Source organism: Onychomys torridus, chromosome 1, assembly GCF_903995425.1.
Source record: "Onychomys torridus chromosome 1, mOncTor1.1, whole genome shotgun sequence".
NCBI lineage: Eukaryota > Metazoa > Chordata > Mammalia > Rodentia > Cricetidae > Onychomys > Onychomys torridus.
The window spans coordinates 156,430,997-156,458,194 of NC_050443.1; the positions used below are offsets into that span (position 1 = coordinate 156,430,997).

The following is a 27,198-nucleotide window of genomic DNA, read 5'->3' on the forward strand; positions in this document are numbered from 1 at the left end:
TTAACTACAGAACCTGCATATCTTTATAAATACCATCTTCAAGATTCATTCTATTCTGAAAAACTCTAATCTTTACTTACATACAAATGCTACATGAAAATCACTCGTCACCAGTCCAGTACCTTCTGTGTTACTATTAAAGAATAGTATTAAGTTGCACCACGTGAATTTCGAACATTAGCAATCTCATATGGTCTCATTTAATACTATTTGGTGGTGCCATCCATCTTTATGAGAGTTTATTCAGGGAAAAACAACACAGAGAACATATCAAGCATTAAGACACATGTGTTCAAGTTCAGGAAATGCCACTGGAGGCTTGTGATGCTGATGGTGTGAGGCTAAGCAACATTTATAGGAAACACTGACTTTACATGAAAACTCACGAAGAGTTATGGTAGGAAGTTCACATGTAAAAGAAGTAAAGCTAACTGTACACACGGAAGCACTCAGCTTCACTTTCAATTAAGGGATGCAAAGTGCAAACAGGTATCTCTTGTCTGGGGATCAACAAAGATGATGTAGTGGAACAGTACTGAGACAAAGTCCCCTGTTACACTGTTGCTGGAAATAAGTGTGTACCCTTCCCTGCAAAGCCACTTGGCAACATTATCACAATGTTTTTTAAATCCTTTAGAATCCGAACACACAATTCCAAAGATATTTTTCTAGACAAAAGCTTCCATTACTTGTGTAAAAATGGTTGTATAAAAATATTCACTGACATATCTTTTTATAAAAAAAACAAAGATAAAACAAAATAAAAAACTCACTCCAAACTACCAAACCCTAAATGTCTATGAGATATACAAATAAATGACCAAAGGGTCCTATAGCAAAGTGCACAGCTGTGCATGTGCCGTTATCAAAGATGACCTGGAGCTGGGGAGCTGGTTCAGTTAATCATCACGTCAGAAGCCCAGCATGCACATAAAAGCCGGGAGTGGAAGTCTGCATCTGTAACCCTAGTGCTGGGGATGAGGGGAGGAAGAGATCTCAGGAGCCTGTTGGCTCAGCCAAGTCAGTGGCTCCTAGGTTCACTGAAAATCCCTGTCTCAAAACAAATGAGGCAGGGAGTGACTGAGGAAGGCACGGCATGTGGACCTTGCCTCTACATGCATGTGCACACACTTGCATGTGCTCCTCTACACACATGTACAACACTCGTGCTTAAATATATCATTAGGTGAAGATATGTGTTGTAGAACTATGTGCACAATACAGTTCTAGTTAGAAGAGAAAAAAGTACACTTGTATGTGAACAGAAATGCACAACAGTGGTTATTTAACAGATGACAGTGTTAGGCAGGGTGAGATATTTCTCATTTCCTTGAACACTGCTTGAATTTTTTTTAAATTTAAAGAATTTTGTTGAAAATTTTTAATTTTTATTTATGGGGATGTGTGTGAACATATGCACATGCATAAGAGTCTCCACAGAGGCCACAGGAGGTTGCGGGATCCCATGCAGCTGCAGTATAGGTGGTTGTGAGCTGCCGGCATGGGTGCTGGGAACTGAACTCCAGTCCCCTGCAAGAGCATCAAGTGCTCTTAGCTGCTAACACATCCCTTCAGCTCCATTATTTTATTTTATTTGCCCATGTGGCTCTTTAAAGTGAACATTTCATTTCCCATGATTTTAAAAACTAGCTAGATAATAAACTTTTCTCTAAAAAAAATATGTACAACTCAAACTTTATCCTGTAGCAGTGTCTAGCCAGAGGCCCAGATTTTTTTTTTTTTTTTTATGTAAGTAATGACCATGCACTTGTGTGGCTTCAGTTGTAAATGGAAGACTATTTGGAAGTGAGGATGTAGCAGAAGAGAAGGTAGATCATGTCCCCATGATGCACAGAGATGGGACACGAGGGTCCCTCTTGAGAGCAGGTAGCTCACCGCATCCGTATAGGTGTCTTCTGCTGGCTTCCACTCGCCTCCAGGATAGCGGTTCTCATTCTGGTAGACTTCGTCCGTGAACTCTGTGTGACCTGCGTCAGCCTCTGTCAGGAGGCTGTGGGTGAGAGATGGCTCCTATTACTGAGGAGAAATGGAAACAGGACCAGCAACCTCAGCGATTTCACACTGTCAGGAGATTCCTACAGCTCGGAATGACACCACTACCCTTCCGGCTTGAGCCCTTTGGGTTCTCCACTCCAAGTTTGACTTTGAACTAAAAGCTTTTGACATTCATTTAGAGAGGGGAGCTGGGCCTGCGAGACCTAAATTATAGAGGACTGTTCACATTGGCACGTCCCTTCCTGGTAATTAGGACAGAGCCAGGAAAACAGCAGTGCACTGGGAGCAGTTCCTGCAGGGAGCACAGAGAGCGTCTTCCACACTTCCTGTTGCAGTATAGGCGTTCCAGCTCTTTCTCAATAAAACTCTTGGCTGATAGTTCAAAGAACAGGGAAATATTCCTCTCTGTCCTTTCTATTTTAAAAATGGAGTGAAACTGTGTGGAAATGTGTGCCCATGGCTTGCTCTACATGACATAAACTGATGGTTTCTAAGTAGAGCTTCAAGCCAGCTCATTTCAGATTCCAGACCCTTTGGGGCTGTTGAGTGTTCCGTACTGACTCTGTCTGGCTAGCTTTTGCTTGGATTTAAAGCTATTTCAAAAACCCACAGAAGCAGGCATGGAGGCTCCAATTTTGCCTGAAGTTTTCTGCCAGGGACCCTCAAATGAGGTTCTTTTTCCTTTACCATTTCTACCCGCCCTGCAATCAAACACTGGGATGGTATCAAAAAGTGAACAGCCCCAACCATTTGCATAAATTGAAATCATCCATCACTCCTCTGCACCCCAGAGGAGATCCAAAGGTTTGGCCACTGTCTCTGGCATCCCAGCCTTGTGTTTTTCCAGTCACAGTCCTCTCTACCTTTCCAGTCCTCACCCGCTTCCTTCTGTCCACTTCAACACCCCCACCTTCTCCTCACAAATCCCCACAACTCCAAACAAAGCGAGCAGTCCTGCGCCAGAAGCAAGGATGTGTGGGCACTAAGTCTGGCCGGACAAACAGCATGCTCATTTTTCTCCCTTTTTAAGGCCCGTACATGACTCCAAAAACCATGCTATAGTGGAGACCTTACAATACAGGTCCCGGAGCGTGCCACCACAAGGTGGCCAGAAGAGGGAGCTCTAGTCACATTTTTATTTACTTACTGATGGTTGAAGATTGAGACAGATGTCCTGTAGCCCAGACTGCCCTTGCACTCACTATACAGCAGAGGACAATCTTGAATTTGATCCTCCGAGTGCTGGGAATACAGGTGTTGGCCACTACACCTGGATTACTTGGTACTGGAGCTTGAACCAGGACTTTGTGCATACCAGGAAAGTATTCAACCAGCTGAGCTACGTCCCCAACCCTGCTGGCAATATTTAGAAATCTGGGGTCTCCCAGACTTCAGAGGAAGCTACTAGCCCTTTATTACTCTATTTTCTTTTGGGGGGGGGATATTGAGAATCAAACCCAGGACTTGACATATGTGAGGCAAGCAATGAACCACTGAGATACAATATCTCCAGTACATATTTCTTTTCTTTTTATTAACAACTTTTGAGATATAATCCACATACCACATAATTCACCTCTCTGACATTTACTCCTTAATGTTTCTTATAGATGTTCAAGCATGACCAAGTGTTAGTTCTGGTGTCCTGGCAGACTTAACCCGAAGCCCCAGAGACACCATTTACAGGAATATGTGCCTTTGGACAAGTACTGAATCTCTCTAGATCTGTTTCCTTGTTTGCAAAGTGAAGGCCATGTTATCGTGTTTGGAGGCGGCTCTCCCTGAATCTCTTGAGTTTCTGCACATCTTGCCAGCTGAGCACTGATGGCCTTTGTGACAGATCAGCTTCTCGAAGATACTATCTGTGGAGTGGTTACAGAAGACCAAGATAACATCTCTGTCTAGAGCAAGAGGCCATCATGTTACTGTGCCCATCATAAAAGATTGAGATCAACCCAGGCTTCCTCTCCTCAAAGCAACCCCACTGCAGGACCTCTTCATGTCACTCAGTGCGAGTATAGTGAATCAGAGAAAATGTTGATACTCAGCTATTACTCCTGTTGTGGGCAATTCAAGTCTTTTGTTTCTAAACCAAGAGTCATGTGTCTTCTTGCTAGAATCCAGGAAATGGTGACTGATGACCTCATTACTGCAAATATCTTTCATAGCTTTTTGTTTTGTTTTGTTTTTTTCTTTGAGACCAGGTTTGTCTATGTAGCCCTGGCTGTCCTGGAACTCATTATGTAGATCACGGAGACAGAAACAGGAGAATCACCCAGAAGCTGTGCAGCAGCTAGCCTAGACACAGCGTAACAGCAGAAACAAAAGACACTGGACAAACAGAGTGGAAGGTGAGGACTTACTCTTAAAAGATGTCTTCTGATGCACACATGTGTGCTAAGGCAAGCAAATACCTAGGCGCGCGCGCACACACACACACACACACACACACACACACACACACACACACTAATAAGTGACATAGAAAGTCAAACACATACCTTCTTTCAGGATCCACTATCCAGTCTCCTTCCCACTCCCAACCTTTGGGAGGCAAAAAGAATTCTCTTTTGAGCTTTATTTTTCCTGTGACATCAGAGAATTTATGACGTCCCACCAGTCCAGATGTGCCCCATTTCCCAAACACAAGGGCTTGGTTTTCATACTGTTAAAAACAGACATGATGGAGAAATACTATCAGAGGTGGAGAAAGCAAGCCAGCCATGAAATCCAAGTCTTCCCAGATCTGGTGCCAGATAATGACAGAAAGCAAAAAATCTGCAGGCCCAAGTTTAGGGCCTATTTTTCAGGCCTGCCCGTGCTCCAGCGGCTTTGGGTGAGTTGCTCATCCTCCTAAGATTCAATGTACTCATCTGTGAACTGGGCACAACAGGTTTCTTACACTTATTCTAGAGTTCATGTGTGCAAACAGTTGTGTGTTCTGAGAACCGTGATGCATCGTGGGAGTTGTTTCCGTTATTTGAATGGCACTTAACAGGAGGATGTCAGTGAAGTACCCACAACAGACCTCAACTTATGACTGTGTGGATTTTGTAAAGTCTACTTGTTAGTTTACTGCTTAGATTTGGACACATTTATCCATAGAAATAAGTAATTGATAGTGTTATTTTCCAGGCAGTAGACAAAGAATACATCAGAAACATGATTTCCTTATGGGGGTTTAATGGTTCTGAGTCTCTTCTGGAGTATGGCAGGTAGAATAAGAACTTTCTGGAAAGCAAGTTTGGTGGCAATTGCTGACTGGTTTACAGTGTTCCTTTTTAAGTTAAGAAAATTTATTACATTTGTGTGTGTGTGTGTGTGCAAGCCCTGATATTTGTACGGACATCAAAGGACAACTTTTGGTAGTTGATTCTCTCCTTTGACCATGTGAGTCCCAGGGAATAATCTAAGGTTGTCAGCCTCAGCTACAAACACCTGTATCCACTGAGCCATCTCGCTACCCTGGCCATTCCCTTCTAAATTAGCATTTATAAATCCATGATGGTCTGATCTTCACGCTCTCAACCATGGAAAGAGCGTGAGACTTCCCAGGGTCATGGGTGTCCTTGTTTGGTCTCAAAGTCGTATGTCTATCTGATGTTGATCTTATAGAGATGGGTTGCCCCAAGGCACAGGTAAGCTTTTACCTGCAAAGGAAGGCAGGAAATGTATGTCCCTGATGGCATTGGAGCAAGACCACAATAGAGTCTCGGGTGTGGGTTTGAGCCTGAGAGGAGGCTCCCCTAAGTGGTTATGACAAGGATGCATGAAACTAGACGTGTGTGACAAGGGTACATACAGAATGGAGGACCGTGGAAGCCAGCAGGATGCTAATCAGATCCAAGCACAAACCTCAGCATGGACAGCAGAGCTTCACTAAGAGTGGAGGTGGTGACCTTCAGTGGCTTTGGGGTATGGCCTTGAGCCAGCAGCAGTAGGCAGGGTAGGAGGAGGTGATCAGGAACAGGCACTCGTGAAGGACTTTGGAGACATCCAGAAACACGCACATGTTTGTGTATCCTACTTAGTGTGCTGGGTCTGCACCAATTCAACAAACTGCTACTGGTTCTAGTGCCATAGGCCAGAAGATCATGCATATTCCAGGTCCCTGGCTAGAGGTCACCTCTATGAATTATCACACAAAGGAGATGGCCACTCTGGAGTGTTCCACTCAGGAGGGTCTTCTCCTCATCTGCTAGGCTAAGATTCTTTTACAGGCATTTCAGGAGGTAGTAATGACAGCTATAGGTAGGTAAATGGGGAAAGTTCTGCCCTATTAGAGAGGAGACAGGACTGTCATTAAAAGTACCATTTCAGCGAAGACGGTGAAGGAGCCCTCAGCAAAGCTGTTGAACTTCTTCTCCACAGCACTTAAACCCAGCCAGATATTCACTCGCAATTCCGCAGGCACTTTGGGCCCATTGTTTTTCTCTTGTGGATACTGTGGATGAACAATAACATCTCAGGTGACATGGGACAGACACCGCATGCACTGTGACGTCACACTACAGCTCAGAGCATGTACAGCTTCCACTCATTGCTCCCACCAGACCGAGTCTGTATTTGCTTTGGTTCAATGACCGTTTGCCGACAAATGACCCCACAGCAAAGGCTGAGACAGGAGCTAAAGCAGTGAGCCCCGGAGTTCCGTGCAGCCGTCAGAGTGCCTGGCCTTTCCCAGCTCTCTGGCTCACTTTCCGTTCTCAAGAGCATCTTTTTCTTCACTGATAAACTGTCTCTCATTCAATCAATCAAGCAGTCAATCAAAGTGTGAGTCACAGATTTCCATCTGTCCCTGAGACAGTTTCAGGAGGTCTACAAGGGCAGATCACCCCTCCTAATAGCACCAACGTGAGATCTGTCTTGTTTCACTGACATCTGCACAGATGAGGCCGTGACATTCCACTGTACCCATTGGTATTAATAGCACTCAGCTCTCAAGTACAGATGATGAAATGCCGGTTCCACTAAAGAATTTCTTTGACTTAAAAAAAACTAAAGAACTAAAAAATTTCAAATGGATTTTTTTTTAAAAAAAACAACAACCCAGGATTGATTACTGTTTTGTTAAATCCCTGCCCTGGAGTGCCTGGCTTCTTAATATTTGGTGTGATGAAAGAGGAAGCTCTCACAGGTCACCTCACACATTAGCATGAGATGTGTGTGTGTGTGTGTGTGTGTGTGTGTGTGTGTGTGTGTGTGTGTGTGTTGAGACAAAGTCTCCTGTGTCTTGTGTTTGTTTTCTATTTTAATTTCTATTACAACAGATTCTGGGGATACATGCCGTATGAACAAAAGCCCTTTGTAGTCTTCCAAAATGTTTTTAATGTTACAAAGAGACACCAAGACTAAAAAAAAATCCCACTGAACTAAGAGATTTCTCAAACCAGATAATGAGGATTAACAACGTCGACAAATATATAGAGTTTCTTAAAAGCTTTTGTTTCTGTTTATCCACTAGATTCTACAACCTAACCCAGAGCACATCCCGTGGCTTCTCTGGCTTCCCTTGAAGCTTTTGTATTAATCAGTTTGCTTCCAGTACTGCTGCTGGGGATTTTAACTGAGGTCCTATTTTAAGTCTGTTTCATTCCGCAGAAGACATCTGAAAGAAAATGGCCACTCTGACGCTATTTGTAGCCTCCTGGCTAAGAACAATGTGAACACTTATTAAAAGTCAGCAGACAGCTCCTTATTTTAGAAAGCATACCACCTTGACTCAGCCTTCTCTCTCTCTCTCTTTTGGTTTTTTGAGACAGGGTTTCTCTGTAGCTTTGGAGCCTGTCCTGGACTAGTTCTGTAGACCAGGCTGTCCTCAAACTCACAGAGATCCACCGGCCTCTGCCTCCCGAGTGCTGGGATTACAGGCATGTGCCAGCGCCTTTCTGTTTTTAAAACTTGTTATTTCTTTCTTAAATCCAAGGAACTCCTGTTGGGGTAGGCAGGACAGAGTGTCAAAGCATGTCAATGGGAGCTATGTTGAACTCTTAAAGGCAGCCTCAGGAAGTTTTCTAAGACATGCCCAAAGAAGTTCTTCATTAGGGGTCCTGAGATGGGGTTATGGGTTTAAGGAAGCTTGCAGAGTATGTGCAGAATACCAGATGCATGCATAACCTGGCAAAAAGCATTCAAAGGAGTCCATGACTCTAAAATATTCAGAACTAGTGTGACACTGTGGCACACGCCTTTAATCCCAGCTCTTGGGAGGTATAGGCAGGTAGATTTCTGTGAGTTCTGGGCCAGCCTGATCTATATAGTAATGATCCCATCTCAAAAAACTGATGATGATGATGATGATGATGATGATGATGATGATAACATTCAAAATTTCTGCTTATAGCAGCAATGATCAAAACTTGTCTATATTTAGAGCCCCTTCTGTTTGTGATGGTTGATTGTGGTTGTCAACTTCACTGGATCTGAATCAACTAAAAGGCAAGATGCTAGGCATGCCTGTGAGGAACTTTCTTGATCAGATTATTTGAAGTGTGAAGACCTATCATAAATGTGGGTGGCACTTTGTGGTGGGTATTATGTTCCCTGAAATATTGTGCGTTCCCCGAAATAAACGTATCTGGGGTCAGAGAACAGACAGCCACTAGAACAGAGCCAGAAATGGTGGCTAGAAAATGGGAAGAGTAAGCCATAACAGAAGTTGGGCGGTGGTGGTACACACCTTTAATCCCAGGGAGTGGGGGCAGAAAGAAAAAGAGATATAAGGCGTGAGGACCAGGAACTAAAGAGAAAAAAGCATGTAGTTAGTTAAGCTTTGGAGCACAGTTCAGCGGAAGGCCATTGGGATGAGGATTCAGAAGCTTGCAGTCTGAGGAAACAAGACCAGCTGAGGAACTGGTGATGTGAGAAAACTGTGGCTTGTTCTGTGTCTCTGATCTTCCAGCAATCACCCCAATAACTGGCCTCGGGTTTGGTTTCATTAATAAGAACTTTTAAGATTCCTGTTACAGCACTTGCTGCTGGCAGCTCAGATGAAGGAGACAAAAGAAAGGTTTTCTTTTTGCCTGCTTGCTTTCACTTTTGCTGGCAAGTTAATCAATTGTGTTGCTGCCACTGCTGTATTCTTTCCCTAATATTAGGTCTCAGCTTCCAGCTTCCAATGGGAACTGAAGACCAACGGCTCTTCAGGGATCTCCTGAGCCTTCAGTACCAAACTGGGAATGCCAAGACATCCAGTCTCATGGACCAATCAGTCACTAGTTTTGGCCTTTCTGGTTGAGACAGCCATTGCTGAGCCACCCAGACACTATCATATAAGCCAATCTAATAGATCCCTTTTAATGAGTATTCATTCTGTCTGTCCTTCTAGAAAACCTTGATCCCATGACTGGCTACACCACCTCCCTTCCCCAAACACTTACTAACATCAGTGAAGAAATGTATTGCTTGTATGAGACATCAAGAGTGGAAAATTCACGTCAGAAAGCAATGACAATGTCATGCTACTATTAACGACAGAGACATCTAGAGAGGTGCCTGTGGTTGGATGCCAGCCATCCTCATGTCACTCTATAAAAATTACGACCCCAGAAGAAGAGACCAGAACAGGTTAGAACTGATTTTAAACACCTTAGCTATGAAACAAATCGAATATGACAAAGCAACTCCTCCTCCAGAACAGAAATTTGCATGTATTTTTCCATTCTGCAATGAAGATGTACCTTCAGAAGGATGGTTTGGGTTTTTCCCACAGTATTTTCCAGATGCGTTCCCACCACTGGTGGAGTATAAGACTTGATGGGCAGGAATTCGTGCATAAGCAAGTCTTTTCTCTCCACGGATCATCCAGATGATAATGTCGGGCATACTGTTCTGAGGCTGGGCCATCGTAGGTTGGTTGGAAAAGAAAGCAAACAAGATGAGTCTATATGTAGAGAGACTGGAGAAATAGCAGGGTAGACACTTGAGATTGTGGTCAAGACTGTGTCTCAAGGTCAGGAGACACACGTCTATGGTCACACAATGGTTACACAGGCCTAAGAAATGGGCTGTGGATGGCCAGTGGGGGACACAAGGCAGCAAATGAAGAGTTGCCACCCACTCTGGTCTGCAAGGTATTTATTTTAGAAAATACCCTGTCATCTCTCAAACATCATTTGAAGAAAATCATCATCAGATTGAAAAGCTGCAAGCTACCATCCACTGCCATGGTTTGAATGTGTTCTTCAGGGTTACATGTGTTTAACAGTGTTAATCAGCCTAATGAGAGATGAGTAGGTCGTGAGTGATTTACTCTCAAGCACAGATTAATGCCATTATTGCAGGAGTGGATTTGTTATCCTAAGAATGGGCATAGTATGAGAGCAGGCTCAGTTCCCAGGTGCTTGCTCAGCTACTCTCAATCTAGTCCTCTGCAGTTAAATAACACACACACACACACACACACACACACACACACACACACACACACACAACCCCTTGTTTGATTCAGACCTCTCAATCTTCGATATCCCTGCCCCTAGAACTGTAAGAAATAAATGTCCATTCTTTATAACTTACCTGGCCTGTGGTATTCTGTTTCAGCAGCAAAGAACTAAGACACTACCCCCTAGACACGCAAAGAACAGGAAGAGTCTGTTTTCTCTTGTTTCAGTCACAGAGGTGAGGGACATCTGACAGTTATCTAGCAACTACTGTATGTCCTGCACTGTGCTGCTCCCCTATATAATCATCTCCATCTCTGTCTTTCCACAACAGTACCATGATGTAAGTACTCTTTTTCTCCGCCTTACAGCTGGGGAAAGTGGGCTTAAGTGGGTTGAAGAGCTTGCCCGAGTTACACATGATTTAGGATTTAAATCTAGGTCTTCCTAACTCACACTAAAATGATATTTTAATCTCCATGTTGTATTCTACTATTCTGTCACTCAAATACTCAAAGTACTCCATGACAGCATTACAAAAATGATGGTTTTCCCGCAGACCCCTCTCGGACCCTACTCAGAATTCTTGTCCTGATTTTAATGACTTTCACCCCAATCCTCAGTAGCCTTCCCAGCCCAGCAACTCCTTGTTTTCTTTTTTTTTTTTAAATCGTTGATCAGATCCATTCCCGGTCCCAAACATCACGCCAGATGCTCCATCCACCACCCCACCCTGGCTGTTATCCACAGAGCCCTTCTGGGAGCGAATGGCATTAGTGTAATTCCAAGGTCTACCTCTTCAGTCAGTTGCAGTAATTTATCAAGCCAGTCCTCGATTTCCAACAGAGTGGATTTCACATCTGTGGCTTCAGACCTCATCTTCAGAGCTGCCTCGTGTATCTGGGAGAGAAACCTGGACCGCAACTTTCGGATCTGAGTATCCAGAATTGTGACATTGGCTTTTCCTTCTGTGACAGGCAAGGTGTATCTATAAGAAAGGGAAAGAAAAGAAACAGAACTTAAGAATGGCACTCCAGACTTCAAAACTGAGTTCTCTTATATTTGCACACTTGTTTAATGCATGTCTGCATGCATTTCATGTGGGCTGAAATGTCAGCATCTCCTGATTCTGCGGGTACTGCTTGGTTTAAGCTAGAGTTGAGGACATCTTTGTGGCCCTGGCAGAACAGAAAAGCGAATAAACATTTCAAAGCAGTAGAGTCTAAATAATATTCCCACCACCATCATCTTCATCTCTGCCATCATCTCAGAAGGTTCTCAAAGAGTTCCAGAAAATAGGAAGGGCCTCTTGCATAGGGCAATTTCCATCCAAGACCCAGTGGTGGGACCCCCAAAGAAAAGAGGGATGGCTGAGCGGGTAACTCATATTAGCCCCCCTGCCATCTACGCTGTGGCAGTTGGTGAGACCACAGGGCAAGACTGTCACTAGTACCAGAAAACTTGACTCATATTGTCCCCACCTAGAATTTCCAGTCATTTGCATTCCACCCAACTCCTTAAGTGAAGGATGTCTAGCACGGTTTTCCTCAAATGTGTAACTTCCTTTTATGTAACACTTCTTGTGTTACATAAAGACCCGAGCTCACTTCTTTGAAGACTGCTCGTATGATAAATTCAGCTAGATATGGCCGTGCTTTCCCCCAACAAATCCTACAGTTTTTCCAAGTGAAAGCTGTAATTCCACGTTTTGGCTGGATTTCATCAATGACCGTGGCAGTGTGTGTGTGTGAAGGGTTAAGAACCTCAGTGGCCGTGTAAAGCAGAAGTACACGGGGAAGCTGTTGAGCTCAGAATCACACTTGAGCCCTTTGAGAGTGAGGTGCTGACTGAGACAAGGAGCAGAGGAGCCAAGAGGGTAATTCATTCTCAGCTTCTCTGCCACTGGGGCCTCTCTGCTTTCCAATCCGCCATCAAGAGGTGACCCCTTAGGATCCCTCAGTTCTCAGTGTGAGCTTTGAGTGCTCACTTCTGCGGCTCTTCAGTGACCTGACTAAACCACTAGAAGGCACAAGAAGACAAGGTGACTAGGGCCTGACCCAGAGGGGAAAATGGCTGGTTCCTCTGAGCTATGGTTTTATTGGGCAATATTTAAATGAGTTTGGGATGAATCATTTTCCCCTCTGATTTCTTAATGCCAAAAGAGCCAAGTTACTTCTCCAAGTCACAGCAATGAGATATCGTCTGGCTAAGTCTATGTACTGTCTAACCTGGCATGGTGTGTGTGTGTGTGTGTGTGTGTGTGTGTGTGTGTGTGTGTGTGTGGTGTTGTTTTAACATGACTTTGCATGTCATCCTTGTTAGGGGCCATCCTAACTATCTCGGTTGTTCCTATTTTACTGTAAGTTCTTCTAAAGGGGCGTAGAGTGCTTGAGACACTCAGTTCTAAAAGTAAGCTATTTCTAAAACCACGGATTAGGAACATTGTTCTGAGAGGTGGAACCCATGTTCCTATCTCCCTGTGGAAGTCAGGACTCCTTCTTCAGGAGGGTGCTCAGGTTTGTTACTCCTCTCTCCCCTTCATCTCCCACCCTTTGCCTCAGGCTGCTGAAACCAGCTTCCTGGAGTCCAACCTGGGCCTCCCTGGGCTGCTTTAGACTTGGCAACAAACCAGAGAATGGGCTTTTCCAGGTAATTCAGAAACTCCTCCCGGGGTGGGTTGAGGCTTTCAAGAAGCCCCAAACAATGCTCAAATGCATTTTTCAGAGAAACACTTGAGAAGATTCTAGAAGCGTTTTCAGTCTTAGAATCCAGGGATGAGGCCATGACTGAGGTGTGGAGATAGGACGATCACTGTACCTTGTGTCTTCTATAACTTCATCTATCAACTTCAGCCACAGCTCCGCCAACTGGTTTGCAGGAATTTTACCTTGGATCCCTGATTTTACAGCCTCTATGTTTGATTGCTGAAGAATTAAGAAAGAGGAGAGACAGCTGGTCACTCTGCCATTATACTCAAGAACACATTATTTCTAAGGTAGGGTAGAGAGTGGGGTAGGGACATAAAAAGATATAATTACACAAAAGCCAGAGGCTTTGTTTCTCACTTAGTAATATTTACCATAGCTTTGTGCTATTTACTTTCCTTTGAAATGCAATTGTTTAATCAACAGAAAACCTTATCATGTATTTTGACCTTTGAAACCATGTAAATATTTTATATAGTCCAAAAATAAACAGGAAGAAACAATCAGGAATAGGTGAGGGAACTCTCAAGAGGACAGAATAGAAACAGCATGGACTTAGTTATATTTTAGATGAATAGTTGAACTAACCAATGTAACCAATGAAAATAGCATTTTGACCATTTAGCCTGAGTTACAAGACAAAGGTAATCCAAACTGTACTAATCTGTAAACGGCTTGTGGTTCACAGGGAATGATGTATGGAGTTTAAGTTCATGGCAGGCACTGGAGTCTCACTGTAGGAAAGACAGACTAAGTCCTTGGTAGAACATTAAAATTAGAGGCACCATTCTGGCCATCAATATTTTAATAGACATGGAAGTAAGAATGCATGTACCTGTGTGTATGTATGCACATGCACATATGTGTGCCCATGGGTTTCTTGGCTGACAATGCCCATAAGCAACAATATGCCAGTAGCTGTGAGCTAGTACCCTGGGTACTCTAGTACCCTGGGTACTCTCGTACCCAGGTTCTTTTTTTTTAATGCCACTTCCCATTAAAGTAACTAAAGCATCTCATAAGAATGGCTATTTCAGGGCTGGGGTTGAGAAGGTGCAAGATAAGCTGAGAACATTCTAGTGTGCTAGTGCTGAGCAGCTGTCGACAGAGAGGGGAAGGGAGTTCCCTCTATGCCTAGCCAAAGTCCTGGCCATGGAAAGCCACTATCTCTGTCAAGATTAGCTTGGAGCTCAAACAGCTTGGCCAGTGGAGAGAGATGGTAAGAATCAGGGTAAAAAACCCTGAAGAACATCCCACACATCATTGGAAGAAAGATGGGACCAATTCTCCACCAACTCCCTTGACGAAGGGAATTGGAAACTAATAAGAACGTTGCATTTCAATTTCAACTTTATTTTTATTATTTTAAATTGTATTTTCAATTTATGTGCATGAGTTTTTTTGCCTGTGTGTATGTCTGTGCAGAACTATCTATCAAGTCCCCTTGATTTCAACTTTATTAAATGAGAAATTACACTGAAGTTCAATTATACTTCTGTATCGGTACTCCCACACCCACACATGAAGACATTTTATTTATAAGTATGTCTGCTCCTCCATGATCTGTGATGCCCCCTGGGGTTGTCAGCAAAATGAAACCAAAGTGATGGAGCAGAGCAGGAACAAATGACTGGGCTCCAGTTCCAGGTCTTTGAGCTGCATGTTAAATCTGGGGCTGATGGTGCCACACTTGGGATCACTTGCTGCCTATGAGGTTCAGGACAATCTTCCCAGCTCTGTATTCATAAATGATCTCACAATCACCAATGTAACTGTGTTTTCTCATCACAGACAGAAACCAGACTATGACTTTGGAACCTACAAGGACCTGGCAATGTTGTTACTCTTGAGAGCATTGGCCAGGACATTCACGTGCCCCATTTTGGTAGCATAGAAATATGGTTAGAAAGAGAACTCATATTGCCTTTATAACAAAAAGAAGTATTTTTATTTTGCTATGGAGTCTTTGATCAGGTATTTTCTCACATATCTTGGTCTAGCCCTTATAAAAATAATATTAATATAAGTCAAAATTATTTTGTTATTGAGATATTTTAATCACATATTAATGAGATAAGTGTGATATGTCCATACATATTGTTATTTACCAGGCATGAGAATGGACCACAAGATACAAGGAAACCCACTTTAAGAGTTTTATTAGGGGTGACAGGAAAGAGGGGCTAGTGCAGCAGGTCTGCCGGAGAGAAATGTGTGGAAAAGTGGGGAGGAGACAGGTGGAGTCCGCTTTAAAGGATCACCTCGCACATGGGTATAGGGGCTTACATAGCCATGCCACACATGTGCATAGATTATGTGGCCATGCTGTGCACAGATTACATAAGATGTAAGGCCCTGGAGTGACTAAACATTTTGCCTGAATGCTGACAGCATATGTGTAGCCATGAGACTCTGGAAGCAGCTAGAGTGTCAGGAATGATAACACATATGACATATATCGATTTTTCCTATACTCTAAATTAGCATAATATTGAAATAAAAACACTAATGCCAGATAGATTTTATCCATTCCCAACAGAAGCAACTTAGTATCTTTAAATTGAGTAGACACATCTCAAATGTGCCACCTTTCTCCTTGCGATTGAGGTGGACCAATGTCAAGAGGGTAATCATACAGATACTATTCGTATGCAGTTCTACCAGAGGGACGCGCCCTCCCAATCTTCAAAGAAGGGATGTTCCTCCAGTCTGAATCAAGAGCAGAGATTCCCGGCCTGGGAAAGTATTACTGTAATAACAGCAAAGTCCTACAGGTTACACACAGCTATTGGAACAAAGCACTCTTCGTGCATAAATCACGGCGACACTATGAGCTCTCTCCTCTGTCCTCCAGCCTTTTGCTTCCTCCTGTCTTTCTCAGGAAGAAAACCTTTATCCCGGCATGTGCTCGCACAAGCCAAGACAGAACTTCCTCGTGGTTAGATGTAAGCTATATGACTGGATTCTGGCCAATGGAAAGTGAGCAGAAATCAAGTGCATGACGTCTGGGTTTTTCCTGGTAAGAGGTCCTTGTCATCTTCTCCTAACTTTTTTCTCTCCCCTTAGGCTGGAGGGTGGATGTTGTGGTGAGCTGTCTTTATGGGATAGACTGAGGTAATTCCTTCATAATGAGTAGAGCAACCACCGGGAAAGAGCCAGTACCAATGAACATCTCCTAGCTTCATACTGTTTTCCTCGGCTCTTAGTCAGAAATTGCTCTTACCTGTTGACCATTGTATTTTAAATTCTTGTGCCACAATTGCCAAGCTTGTATATTAACTGGTGCTTAACTTACTGTTTGGTAAAAGGAAATGCAGGAAAGATAACTCACCAGCCGTTCTGCCATGACTAGGACAGTGTTCACTGCATCCAGGCGATGACTAATATCCTCCCAATAGGAAGTCAGAGTGACCACCGGCTTTGTGTGGGCCCAAGGTAAGTAGTAATAGTAGTTCCCTAGTACAGAGTATCAGAAGTCAGTAAACACTGGACACTTGAAGTGAGCAACATTATTTATTAAATAGACACGCTGACAGAGATACTCATTAATCTATATGGTTGGGGAATGGTCTTGGCCGGGGTTTGTTTGTTTTGTTGTTTTGGGTGTTGGAGATTAAACCCAGGAGCTCACACAAGCTAGGACAGTTCTCTACTACTGAGCCACACCTGGGCACTATCCTGATTCATCAATTCTATTCAGTTGAGCAACATAGGAATAGATGGTTACTCCATCTGTTTTGTAACTCTCTCTAAAACAACCAGCAAACAGAGGACAATAATCTCAGGATCAACAGCTGAACATACACGATGGTTCCATCACATGCATTGTAACAGGAGGAGAGAGTACTGGAGGTTAAATTCACTCTTTCTCCAGGAAAACTATCCTTTTAAATGATTGTTTTTGCTGCAAGAGGAGCAACCACCCCACTCCAACCCTGTTCTTTGCAAACCTCGGCTCCCTGCGTGGGATTGGCATTACTCAGAAGCTTTCTGTAATTAAGACTAAGTACTTGAGAGTTTTAGGGCATTTTAGGTTTTAAATTATCTTATTCAAAAATGTAGGTAAAATATAGCAATATTGTTGCACTGTTTATGTGCACAGACCCATACACATAAACATATAATTAAAAAGAAAAACAGAATCTTTTAAAAGAGAACTAGGTGATGGGTCTGGGTGAGTAACAGTGAGGGTCTAAGTCTGGCTTTGCCAGTATCTGAGCCAGAGTACTACTCTGTCAACTACTGAATTTAAGGGAGATTTGGGCTTGGTGGGGGTACAGCTACTTTAAGGAATGGGATACTTTGCGGGGTCACCATCTTGGGATTTTATGAGATCTGGTGTCCAGCCTGGGCAAGGATTGGGAACCTGAGATTCAGCTCCAGGGAAATGGGATCTGGGTTGGGCCATCCCCATCCTCTTTCCGCCCATGTGCTAGCTTGCTCATGTAGTGGGGGTGGTGCACAGAGTGGGGCTTAGAGAACAACTTGTGGGTTCTGAGGACTAAACTCAGGTTGTCTGGCTTGGTGACAATCTCCTTCACCCAACTGGTCCCCATCTCATTGGCCCCCAAGTTAGCCACTCTTGTGGGTTCCTAAACTCCAATCCTTTTTTTTGACTTATGTTAACCAATGAGACGCTGGGCATAATGGCTGCCAGAGGGAAAGTATAGTGCATGCTTCTTGTCCTGGGATGTACCCACTATAAGCAAGAATGAGGGTGGTGGTGGCACATGCCTTTAATCCCAGCACTCAGGAAGCAGAGGCAGGTGGATCTCTGTGAGTTCAAGGCCAGCCTGGTCTCCAAAAAGCAAGTTCCAGGAAAGGCACAAATCTACACAGAGAAACCCTGTCTCAAAAAACAAAATAAAAAATAAAAAATAAAAAAAAATTTAAAAATTCAGCTTTAGCTGGGAGTGGTGGTGCATGCCTTTAATTCCAGCACTCAGGAGGCAGAGGTAAGTGGATCTTTGTGAGTTTGAGGCCAGCCTGGTCTCCAAAGCGAGTTCCAGGAAAGGCGCAAAGCCACACAGAGAAACCTTGTCTCAAAAAAACAAAAACAAACAAACAAAAAAAGTATAAATAAGAGACGCAACACCAGTCTTACCATCAAATACTGCACGGCTGTACTGAGTTGTTGATGCCAAAGGTTTACAGGTCGCATCAAACTTGTTGCCATAGTTGCCAATGCTGACTTCGAACTGAATGGCCTCTCCAACATCTTGCAACATGGTGGCTGAATGGAACACAGCAGACAGGCTGTACTTCCGCCTTCGCTGGTATTTCTATAAAATGGGAGTAGATACAAGGCTCAGTACCATTTCAGTTGTCTGTATTTATATGTGGATTCCCAGCAAATACAATTCTAAGCCCAGTTAATTAGTGCTGCACTAAATGCCAGATGGGAATGTTCTTGGATTCATCAGTCCCACATAATTGGGCAGAGATTCAAGTATTAGGCTTATCACCATGGAGCTGGTTGAAAGAGGGGGAAACAATATAAGTGTCTACAAAACACTGTTTAAACAAATTATGTTACTGTCATAATAGGATGAAAATCTACAACAACTTAAGTAAATCCTAGTGCAAATATAGAAAATGGGAGTATTTAATTTTATTATTACTTAGTTTTGCTGGTGATTAAACCCACAGCCTTAAACATGGTAGGCAAGTACTCCACCAGGGAGCTACATCTTCAGCTCCAAAAGGATATACTTAAAATAAATTCATTAAATATTTTTTAATATTGATGCACATGAAGGAGGTCTGGAAGAATATAACTCAAATTTCTAACAGTAATATTATCATAGAAGACAGAGAGATAATAGCAACTTTATTTTCTAATTTATACGTGTTTGATATTTTGAGTCACTAAAGTCTTAATTTTCTAATCAGAAACAACAACCAAGATTTTAATTTTCAATGGGAAAATAAATGAAATTGTATTCTCTTTTTCTGTTCCATCCCCAGTCTTTCTCCTCTCTCTCCATTAGTAACCTAACTAAATGACCCTTTCCTTCTCTATCTATACCATGGCTTTTTTCAATCGAATGGATCACTAATTGTGGGTGGGGCTTCTGGCTTGTATGAGTCAAAAATTTGGCCACCTATTTATAGAGATACCCAGACAACTGCCTCAAAAGCATAAAAAAAAAGAGCCCTTAAGACTCTTTTTATTTGTTAAGTATAATCAGACACAATTATTCTTATGTCTTTCTTGGTAATGTTTCTATTTTTGAGCTCTCAGAGCTCCAGTCCTGGAGCTCCTAAAGAGGCCTTTGCTTTCCATTACTAAATGAAGCCCTTCAGGAAAGCATTACGTTAAACAGAAAGGCCTTCTCGAGCATCTCGTCTACCATAGTGATTAGAATTCCTGTACACCATCTAGAGACATTTTTTCTCAATTCAATCAAAACCAAATATCTCGCTAATATCTAGTCATTGATCATGGCTCATTTTTATCATTGTTCTATTAGTTCAATAAGAATTTTATACAATGTATTTTTATAATATTCACGTCCCCAACTCCTCCCAGAACCTATTGCTTTATTTAAATTGTCTTTTTCTTTTAAAAAAAATGTTTATTTTATGTGTATGTGTGTGCCTGAGTGTGTATATGTGGACTGTGTCTGTGCAGGAGCCACAGGGGTAATAAGACAGTGTTGGATACCCTAAAACTGGAATTACAGACAGCAGTAAGCCCTCATATGTGTAGTGGGAACCAAACCCTCTGCAAGAGCACTAAGTGATCTTAAATGCTGAGCCACCTCTCCAGCTCCCAACCCCCAAATTAATGGTCTTTTCCTAACAAAACATAAATGTATGTCTCCATCACTATATAGATGGTACCTTTCTCATTACACCATACTTTTTAAAAAACATGGTAAAATATGTATAATAGAATTTACCATTTTAAGAGTCTGGCTCAAGAGCATCAAGTAAGTGCATCTTATTGTGCTACCATTGCTAGCCACCCAGGCACAGCACTCTTCTCATGTTGTCATGTTGCAAACCTGACAGTCTATACTCATCCAATAAAAATTCCCCCTTTCTCCCTTCCTCCAGCCGCTGGAACCACCATTGTCTTTCTGTCCCTGAATGCAACCATGCTGTCAGCTTCCTTGAATGTGTGGTATGCAGTTATCTATCCTGTGCTGAATATAATTCACTTAGCACAATGCCTTCTATATCACTCATGATATAGCATGTCAGAAAATACTTCCCTTCTTCCCCAGTACCATTCTGTTATATGAAAACACTTCATTTGTTTATCTAGTCACCCAGTGATGCACACACAAGTGCCTTCCACCATTTGGCTTTGGTGAATAACATCACTCTAAACACGCATGTGCAAGTGTCTATGTGAGCCCCCGCTTTCAAACCCTTTGAGTCTGCACTCAGAAGTATAGCTGATAGATCCTATAAAGGTCCCTATTTTTAGTGATTTGAGGGCTGTTTCAAGAATTTGGTTTTCTTTTTTCTTTTCTTTTTTTAAATTTTTTTTTTGAGACAAGCTCTCACTCTTCCTAGGCTGACTCAACCCTCCTGCCTCAGGCTCTAGGTGCTGGGATTACTGGCGTGCCTCACCGTGCCTGGCTCTTGTGAGAACTTCTGTCAGCTTGTAGTCTCATAGAAGTAGAAAGAGAAGGGAATAGTCCCCTTGATGGCTCATGAGTATAAAGCCACCATTTTGATGAAAGGTGATTTTACATCATATAACAGAACCCTCTAAGATGGCTCAGTCAGAAACTCCTCTGAGCTTTAGTCTCTTGGAGAATTCTTTCTAAATCACTGGCTGCAACCTCAGCTTCACAGTCAGTCACCTGGGGAGCTCTGCCTGGGTATTTGAGCTTACAAGCTTCCCTATGTTAGTCCACTGACTGGGTGATAGAGGAGCTGGGCGCACTGATGCTGGACCGGGAGCCTGTGGATACTTGCAATGAAGTCCCTTCAATTATTCACGGCTCAAGAACACTGGGAGAATTGCAAGCTTAAGTTTAAATTATGCAAGGATTTAAGAGCAGGAAGTTATTTGTACTAGTCATAATTTTATACACATCTTAACTTCTTTATAAAGTACTAAGCATGATTTAAGAAAAGGGAAGTTGTTTTAAAAAAAAAGGAAACAATTTAGGGCCGGAGTCAGGCCTGTGACAGTTAATTAACATTGACTGTCAACTTGGTGAGATCTAGGGTCACCTAGACAACCTCTCAGCATGTCTGTGGTGGAATTTCTAGACTTGGTTAACTGAATGAAGTAGGACGACCCACCCTAAATGTGGGAAGCACCGTCCTAGGGGGTGGGGTCCTGAGCTGATGAAAAAGAAAACAGCAGGCTGAGCACAGCTCTCACCTCATCCTGCTTTGTGATGGCTGATGCAGTGTGACCAGCCACCTCAAGCTCCTGCTACTGTGCCCTCCTTGCCATTATGGACTGTATTCTTGTACTGTAAGCCAAAATCAGCCCCCCCCCTTTAAAATTTTGTGCATATTTGTCCATGTAAAGGTGTCAGAACCCCTTGAGATATAGACAGTTGTGAGTGGCCATGTGGGTCCTGGGAATTGAACCCAGGTCCTCTGAAAGGGCAGTCAATACTCTTAACCACTGAGCCATCTCTCCAGCCCCCAACTCCTCTTTTTTTTTAAAGTTGCTTTTATAAAGTATTTTGTCACAGCAATGAAAACAAACAAATAAAAACCCAATGTAGGATCCAGAAGAAACGGTCATTATTGAAGTGTTAAAATTATCAAGTAAGCCACAGTCTGTAGAGAGCAAAGAAGGAAAATGGGGCTCCATGCATGGGAGATGCTGTGTCTGCCCTGCACAAGTCCATTCAAGCCAAGACTCCATCTGTTCTTCTCATGCAATGCCTGCACAGTTGCCCACAGAAGCCTTCCAAGGCACTGCATGCTGGAGTACCTGACCTCTGAAAAGAAGTTTGGGCTTCTTGTAATCACCACAATAAACCAAGAGAGTGGCATACACTAGCAGCAAATCCTAAAGATGCAGCCGCCTTGAACTACTTTTCAAATCCAAGCTCCAAGAGGACTATCTCCACCATCTGCTCACCTGCCCCGGAGCCCAGCTGCTCTAAATTAGAGTAACAGAGAGTTCTGCCAGGACCCAAGCCTTTCCAACTTCCCCTTGACCCCAGAGTACAGAGAGGTGGAGAGAGGAGGGAAAACCAAACACGATTTGGAGAAGCTAGATGCCTCAGTTAGGGTTCTGGGACCTCCCTTAGTAGCAAATAGTGGGGCAAAACTGCCTGCAATCAGGGAAAGCTAAAGAATGTAAATTATAATCTGCTAGAAACAGGTGGACACTTCTTTAATGATGGACCCTTAGGTGTCTCCTGGTCTCGGTGATGGAGCACAAGGTAGACAAAATGACATAGGCTGGCCTTTCAAAAGTGACTTTGAGGAAGGAGGTGACTTTTGTCATGCAGGATACTGGTATAGTCCTTGAAAGTGGCCGAAGACCCACAGGCATGGGGCACTAAAGGTCAGTGACAAAGAAGATACATGACTTGAAAATCCTCCTCTTGCTGCCTTTGGTCTGTTTGGGCTGACAACTGGCTGAGATGAGGGGACAATTTGTACACACTGATTCAAGTGATGTTTGTTGAGCCCTTAATATTGTCCAGACCAATGGGAGACCTCAAGGGGGTCTCAGTTGTGCCTGAGGGAGAATACAAGCTCGTAAAATGCTGGAGGACTATGTTCGGTCATACACAAGGCAGTGGGGAAGGAGGAACACAGTTCAGAAAGAGTCTAAATGACCCACCAGTTGAGTTGGAACCACCACCAAGATACAGATTTTCACTAAGACTCTTATACAGAAGGCCATCAAGTTCAAGTCGAACCCCCTGACATTACAGAAAACGTGAAGGTCAAGATCCAGGATGAGAAAGGCATTCCTCCTACTCGGCCAAGGCTGATCTTTGCTGGCATGTGGCTGTAAGATGGACGGAGTTTGACTATACTATTCAAAAAGACATTCATCTTGTGATGAGACTTTTTGGTAGTGTTGAGAAAGAAGTCTTACACCACTCCCAAGAAGATTAAGTAGCAGAGAAGGTGGGGCGAGCTGGCTGCCCTGACATGCTCTAAGATAGAGGAAAACAGCAAGAGTGCCCTTAGGAGGCATGTGTTTCCGGAGTGTTCAAAGCCAGCCTCTCTGACAGGCATTACCTTAGCAAGTATTGTCTGTTTGTTGCTTCAGCAAAACCAGACAACAAGCAATTGTGCATGAGGTAATAAAAAAGACAGGGAGTGCAAACCGAAAAACCAAAAAACAGATCCCATACCTGGGAAGAAAAATGAAAAAAAAAAAATCAAGGAGGCAGGAGGCAGTAGGTGCTAGAACAATGCTGTGTTTACAACACCTGATCTTCTTCTATCTGCCTGGAACCGGCCCTGGAAGCACCGGGCTGGACCCTGCAGCACTTACTGCCTGGTGAGATCCATCTACCAGGCCCACCTAGAACAAGGTCAGTTCTGCTCTAGGGAGCAGGGTACTCTTGGCTCTTTGACAACAAGTTCCCTTTCTGTTGTGGCCTTGCAGATACATGACCATTTTAGGTCAAGGTTCATGTAGGACAAGATCGTGGTGTAGGCTGAGCTAACCAGACTCACTGGGCAGAAATGCTCATCCCACTCTGTGTGGCCCTCAATGTTCCACGGTGGGGTGTGCTTAGACTCTTGGCTCCTCTCTTGCCTTGAAATGTTAGGTGTTGGTGGTGGTTTTGACATTTTGCTTTGACCTAAATGTCTGGTACAAGCTATTTTGCTATCTGTGTTTAATTATTTGTAACAAAGATGACAAGTTCTGCCTTATGTTAATAAAGGCTGCTGTTTTATATCACTGACATAGGCAATGGGCAACACACATTTTGCTTTGGTCTTCATTTTTCCTTTCCGTTTTAAATGAATGAATGAAATAGGTCTCTTTGATTGCTGGTCTTTAATTTTTATTTTCAATGGCTCTCTCACCCAGCTCTGCTCCCCTTCTCTCATTGTGGTTGTTCACAGTGAAGAGAAGGAGCCTGGATTTAAATTGCACTCTGATGACAGAGCAAAACACAAAAACAACAAACAAATAAAAAGCCATGAGGTAGGTGTCATACTGACTGGAGGTCCATCCATCATGGCATTTCTTCATAATCCTACTTCCAAATGACAGAGTTGAAGTCCAGGCACAATCTGTGACTGCTCAGGCTTAATGCCACCACACAGTCACTTACTTTGGATTTCCTTGGAAGCCCACAGGGCATGGGAGCTATCCCCCAGCACAATTGCTCACTAAGTAGCATGCGGCTGACCCACATTCCCACCTGCCTCTTCTCTCCTTCTTTTTCATTGGTCTTCAATATGTAGTGAAAGTCTTTGGGCTTTAGAGTTGGTAGTCTTGTGAAGTGGACATAAAGACTCTAGCTGGGACCTTATTAAAGGAAGTGGGGGACACATTTCTTTGAGCTGTGTCTCCATTACAAGTAAAAAGCAGCAGAAATGGGGTTGCCTTGTATCTACCTCACAGCATAGACTCATGGAATCCAACTAAAAAGGCTCTTCAGGAAGAGTCTCAGAAGAACCCGTTCTACGGGGTTTAGCTTGAAAGGTCAGGATGAGCCCTGCACTCTAGGCATTTGGTCACTTTTAATTCTTTTTGCTAATATACTTGTATGTTTATATCTTAGTCCATTTAGGCTTCTTTAACAAAACTACCATATCATTTTGATGACTAATACATGATGAATATTTACTTCTTATAGCTCTGAAGAGCAATAGATTATGTATTCAATAAAGGCCATTTTCTTAGAGACAGCATTTTCTAAATATGTCTTCACATGGTAGGACAATACCTCCCCAGGGCATCATTTATAAGTGACTAATGTCATCCTGAGGTTAGAGCTTTCATTATCTAATCACCACCAAAATGCCTTAATTCCTAACCCCTTCACTTTGGAGATTAGGCTTAAGCATATGAATTTTGGGACAACAAAACCACTCAGACCGAACCAACCTACAAGGACTGTGCTCCTGAGATTATAGCCATCCTCAGAATCCTAGAGCTTCATCACATTTTAGAATATACATTGGAATTATAATAAAGTAGCAGAGAGTTAGGGGTAGGGGATACTTCCAGATCTTAATGCAGAGTTGCTTGCACCTGTGTTGGCATTAATGGACCATGGAGCCTCACTCTCATGGTGAGCATGCCCCGTGGTTGACCAAGGGTACTAAGGGGGCATTCCCATGCTTGCTTTTGAGAATCCTGGATTTAAAGTCTCAGCATAGCCATTCCATACTGTACATCAAGAGACTAGGAGAACTTGGGAGTCTTCAAAATCTAAACCCAAAATGGTGCCATGGTGTTGCTTGAAGAACATTATTTTTATGTGTGGGGGTAGAGTGATGAAGAAGGAATTTCCTAACAGTTATCTCATAATGACTTCTTTTGATAGCCTGTAAATCTACTTTAAGAGATGGGCTCGAAACAAATATCCATCCTCAGAATGTTAAGCTTGCTATGTTAATGCAGAAAAGTTGTTGTAGGAGTGCTGTAAGCAGTTGCTGATTCTAGAGGCAGACATGTGAACTTACATTCAAGGCAGATTATCCATCCTTCTTTTTGGAAAATTTTGTGGGTGAGTCCTTACTTACATTTAAAAGTAAATGCCTACTATAGTTCTTTTACTATTTATATTACCTGAATTGAATCGTTCTATATGGTAACATAAACTTCCAAGAGGGGATTTTTTTCCCAGGCTATGATATTTGGTAACTTGGGGGCAGGGGGATATACTTCTTTTCCTGTGTAGAGTTGTGCCCTGTGGCTTCCTTCCTGTGAGGGACAAATGAGGGGTAAGTGAGGGGTGAAGAGAAAGGCAACCCCAGGAAGCATGGGGGAACATTATCCTTTGCTCTTGAAAGAGTAAGAGGACTGGTGCAGCCCAACAGCTGCGCTCCAGATGTTCCAAACATCTGACAGGAAAGTCCATCAGTACAGCTTTAGATACTAGCCTGACTTCAATGTCCTAGTGCAAGTCAGTGAACAAGGCCGTGGAGTGTAGGGGAGAAGGAAGAGTCTCTGCTACAATGAGTAGATGGTCTCCCTGTCAGTCATGCTAAAGTTTACATGCAGAGTTTACAGTAGGCAGATATCAGTTTACTTCAAGGAAGGAAACTGCCCTGGTTCAGCTGACAACTCATGACAAGCTGAGATAAAGACGTGTTCAAAGCACCAACTGGGTCCAGCTGTAAGAAGGCAGGCTGGAAATGGACACAAAGGCTGATAATAAGGGATTTAGAAAGTGTTATACTCTAAGTTAACATGTAATCCCTACCAGCTCAAGGACTAGGTAACTCCTTGCGATTCTGGGAATTGTAGTTCTTGGAAAAAAAAAAAAAAAAAAAAAAACCTCATGGGAAAGTACTGTGACCTATAAGTTTTGTCTCCCGACAACACAAGTCTCCAGGCTACTCAGCTGGAAAGTTCCAGAGAGTAGTCCTGACCAAATTTCATCTTCATCAGTATTTAATATTTTAATAAAAGCTTGCTTTAAATTTGGTCCAAAGTGGTGGAACTGTTGTTGTTGTTGTTGTTGTTGTTGTTTTGTTTTTCCAGCCAGTCTCAGGATTAACAAAAGCTGCCTGAGCTCATGGGCTCTGAGAACAGCCACTTCATGCCAGCCATCCCACTGTTTACTTGATTCAGAGCTGGCATCTTTTGTAAAGTCGCTGCTTAGTATTTCTATAATGTGGGAAAATAAGAGAAAACCTTGTCCAGTTCTCAGAATGGAGGGCGTAGCAGCCTAAGGAAGTTGGTGGGCCCAGGGCAATCTAAACCAAGCCAGGAGAGGCCCTGGGCAGGGGAGTGTCAGTGAGCCAGTTGCTCTCCCAGAACATTGACCCGAGAGCCTCAGAAACAGAGGTGAACTTAGCAGACTTCTTGTCTTGAAGGAGGAAGGAACTTAGAGCCACTGTAATGGCAGTCGGAAGGAGGCATGTCCTCATCACTGTGAAGCCTGAGATGCAGCAGCTGCCCGTGAAAGTGGAAAGGCGTAACTCTGGTACCTACGCCATTTGGGGAAGGGGCT

At 43.1% G+C, this 27,198-nt stretch overlaps 1 protein-coding gene across 1 annotated transcript in view; it reads right to left on the bottom strand.

Moving 5' to 3' along the window:
• Nucleotides 1-27,198, bottom strand: part of Myof (myoferlin) — a 152,165-nt gene that overhangs the window by 48,918 nt on the left and 76,049 nt on the right. The window contains 9 exon segments of the mRNA XM_036168181.1: nucleotides 1,897-2,011; nucleotides 4,518-4,681; nucleotides 6,329-6,460; nucleotides 9,696-9,722; nucleotides 9,724-9,852; nucleotides 11,193-11,385; nucleotides 13,215-13,321; nucleotides 16,434-16,558; nucleotides 18,207-18,384. Of these exon segments, the coding sequence (XP_036024074.1) occupies nucleotides 1,897-2,011; nucleotides 4,518-4,681; nucleotides 6,329-6,460; nucleotides 9,696-9,722; nucleotides 9,724-9,852; nucleotides 11,193-11,385; nucleotides 13,215-13,321; nucleotides 16,434-16,558; nucleotides 18,207-18,384 (1,170 nt within the window).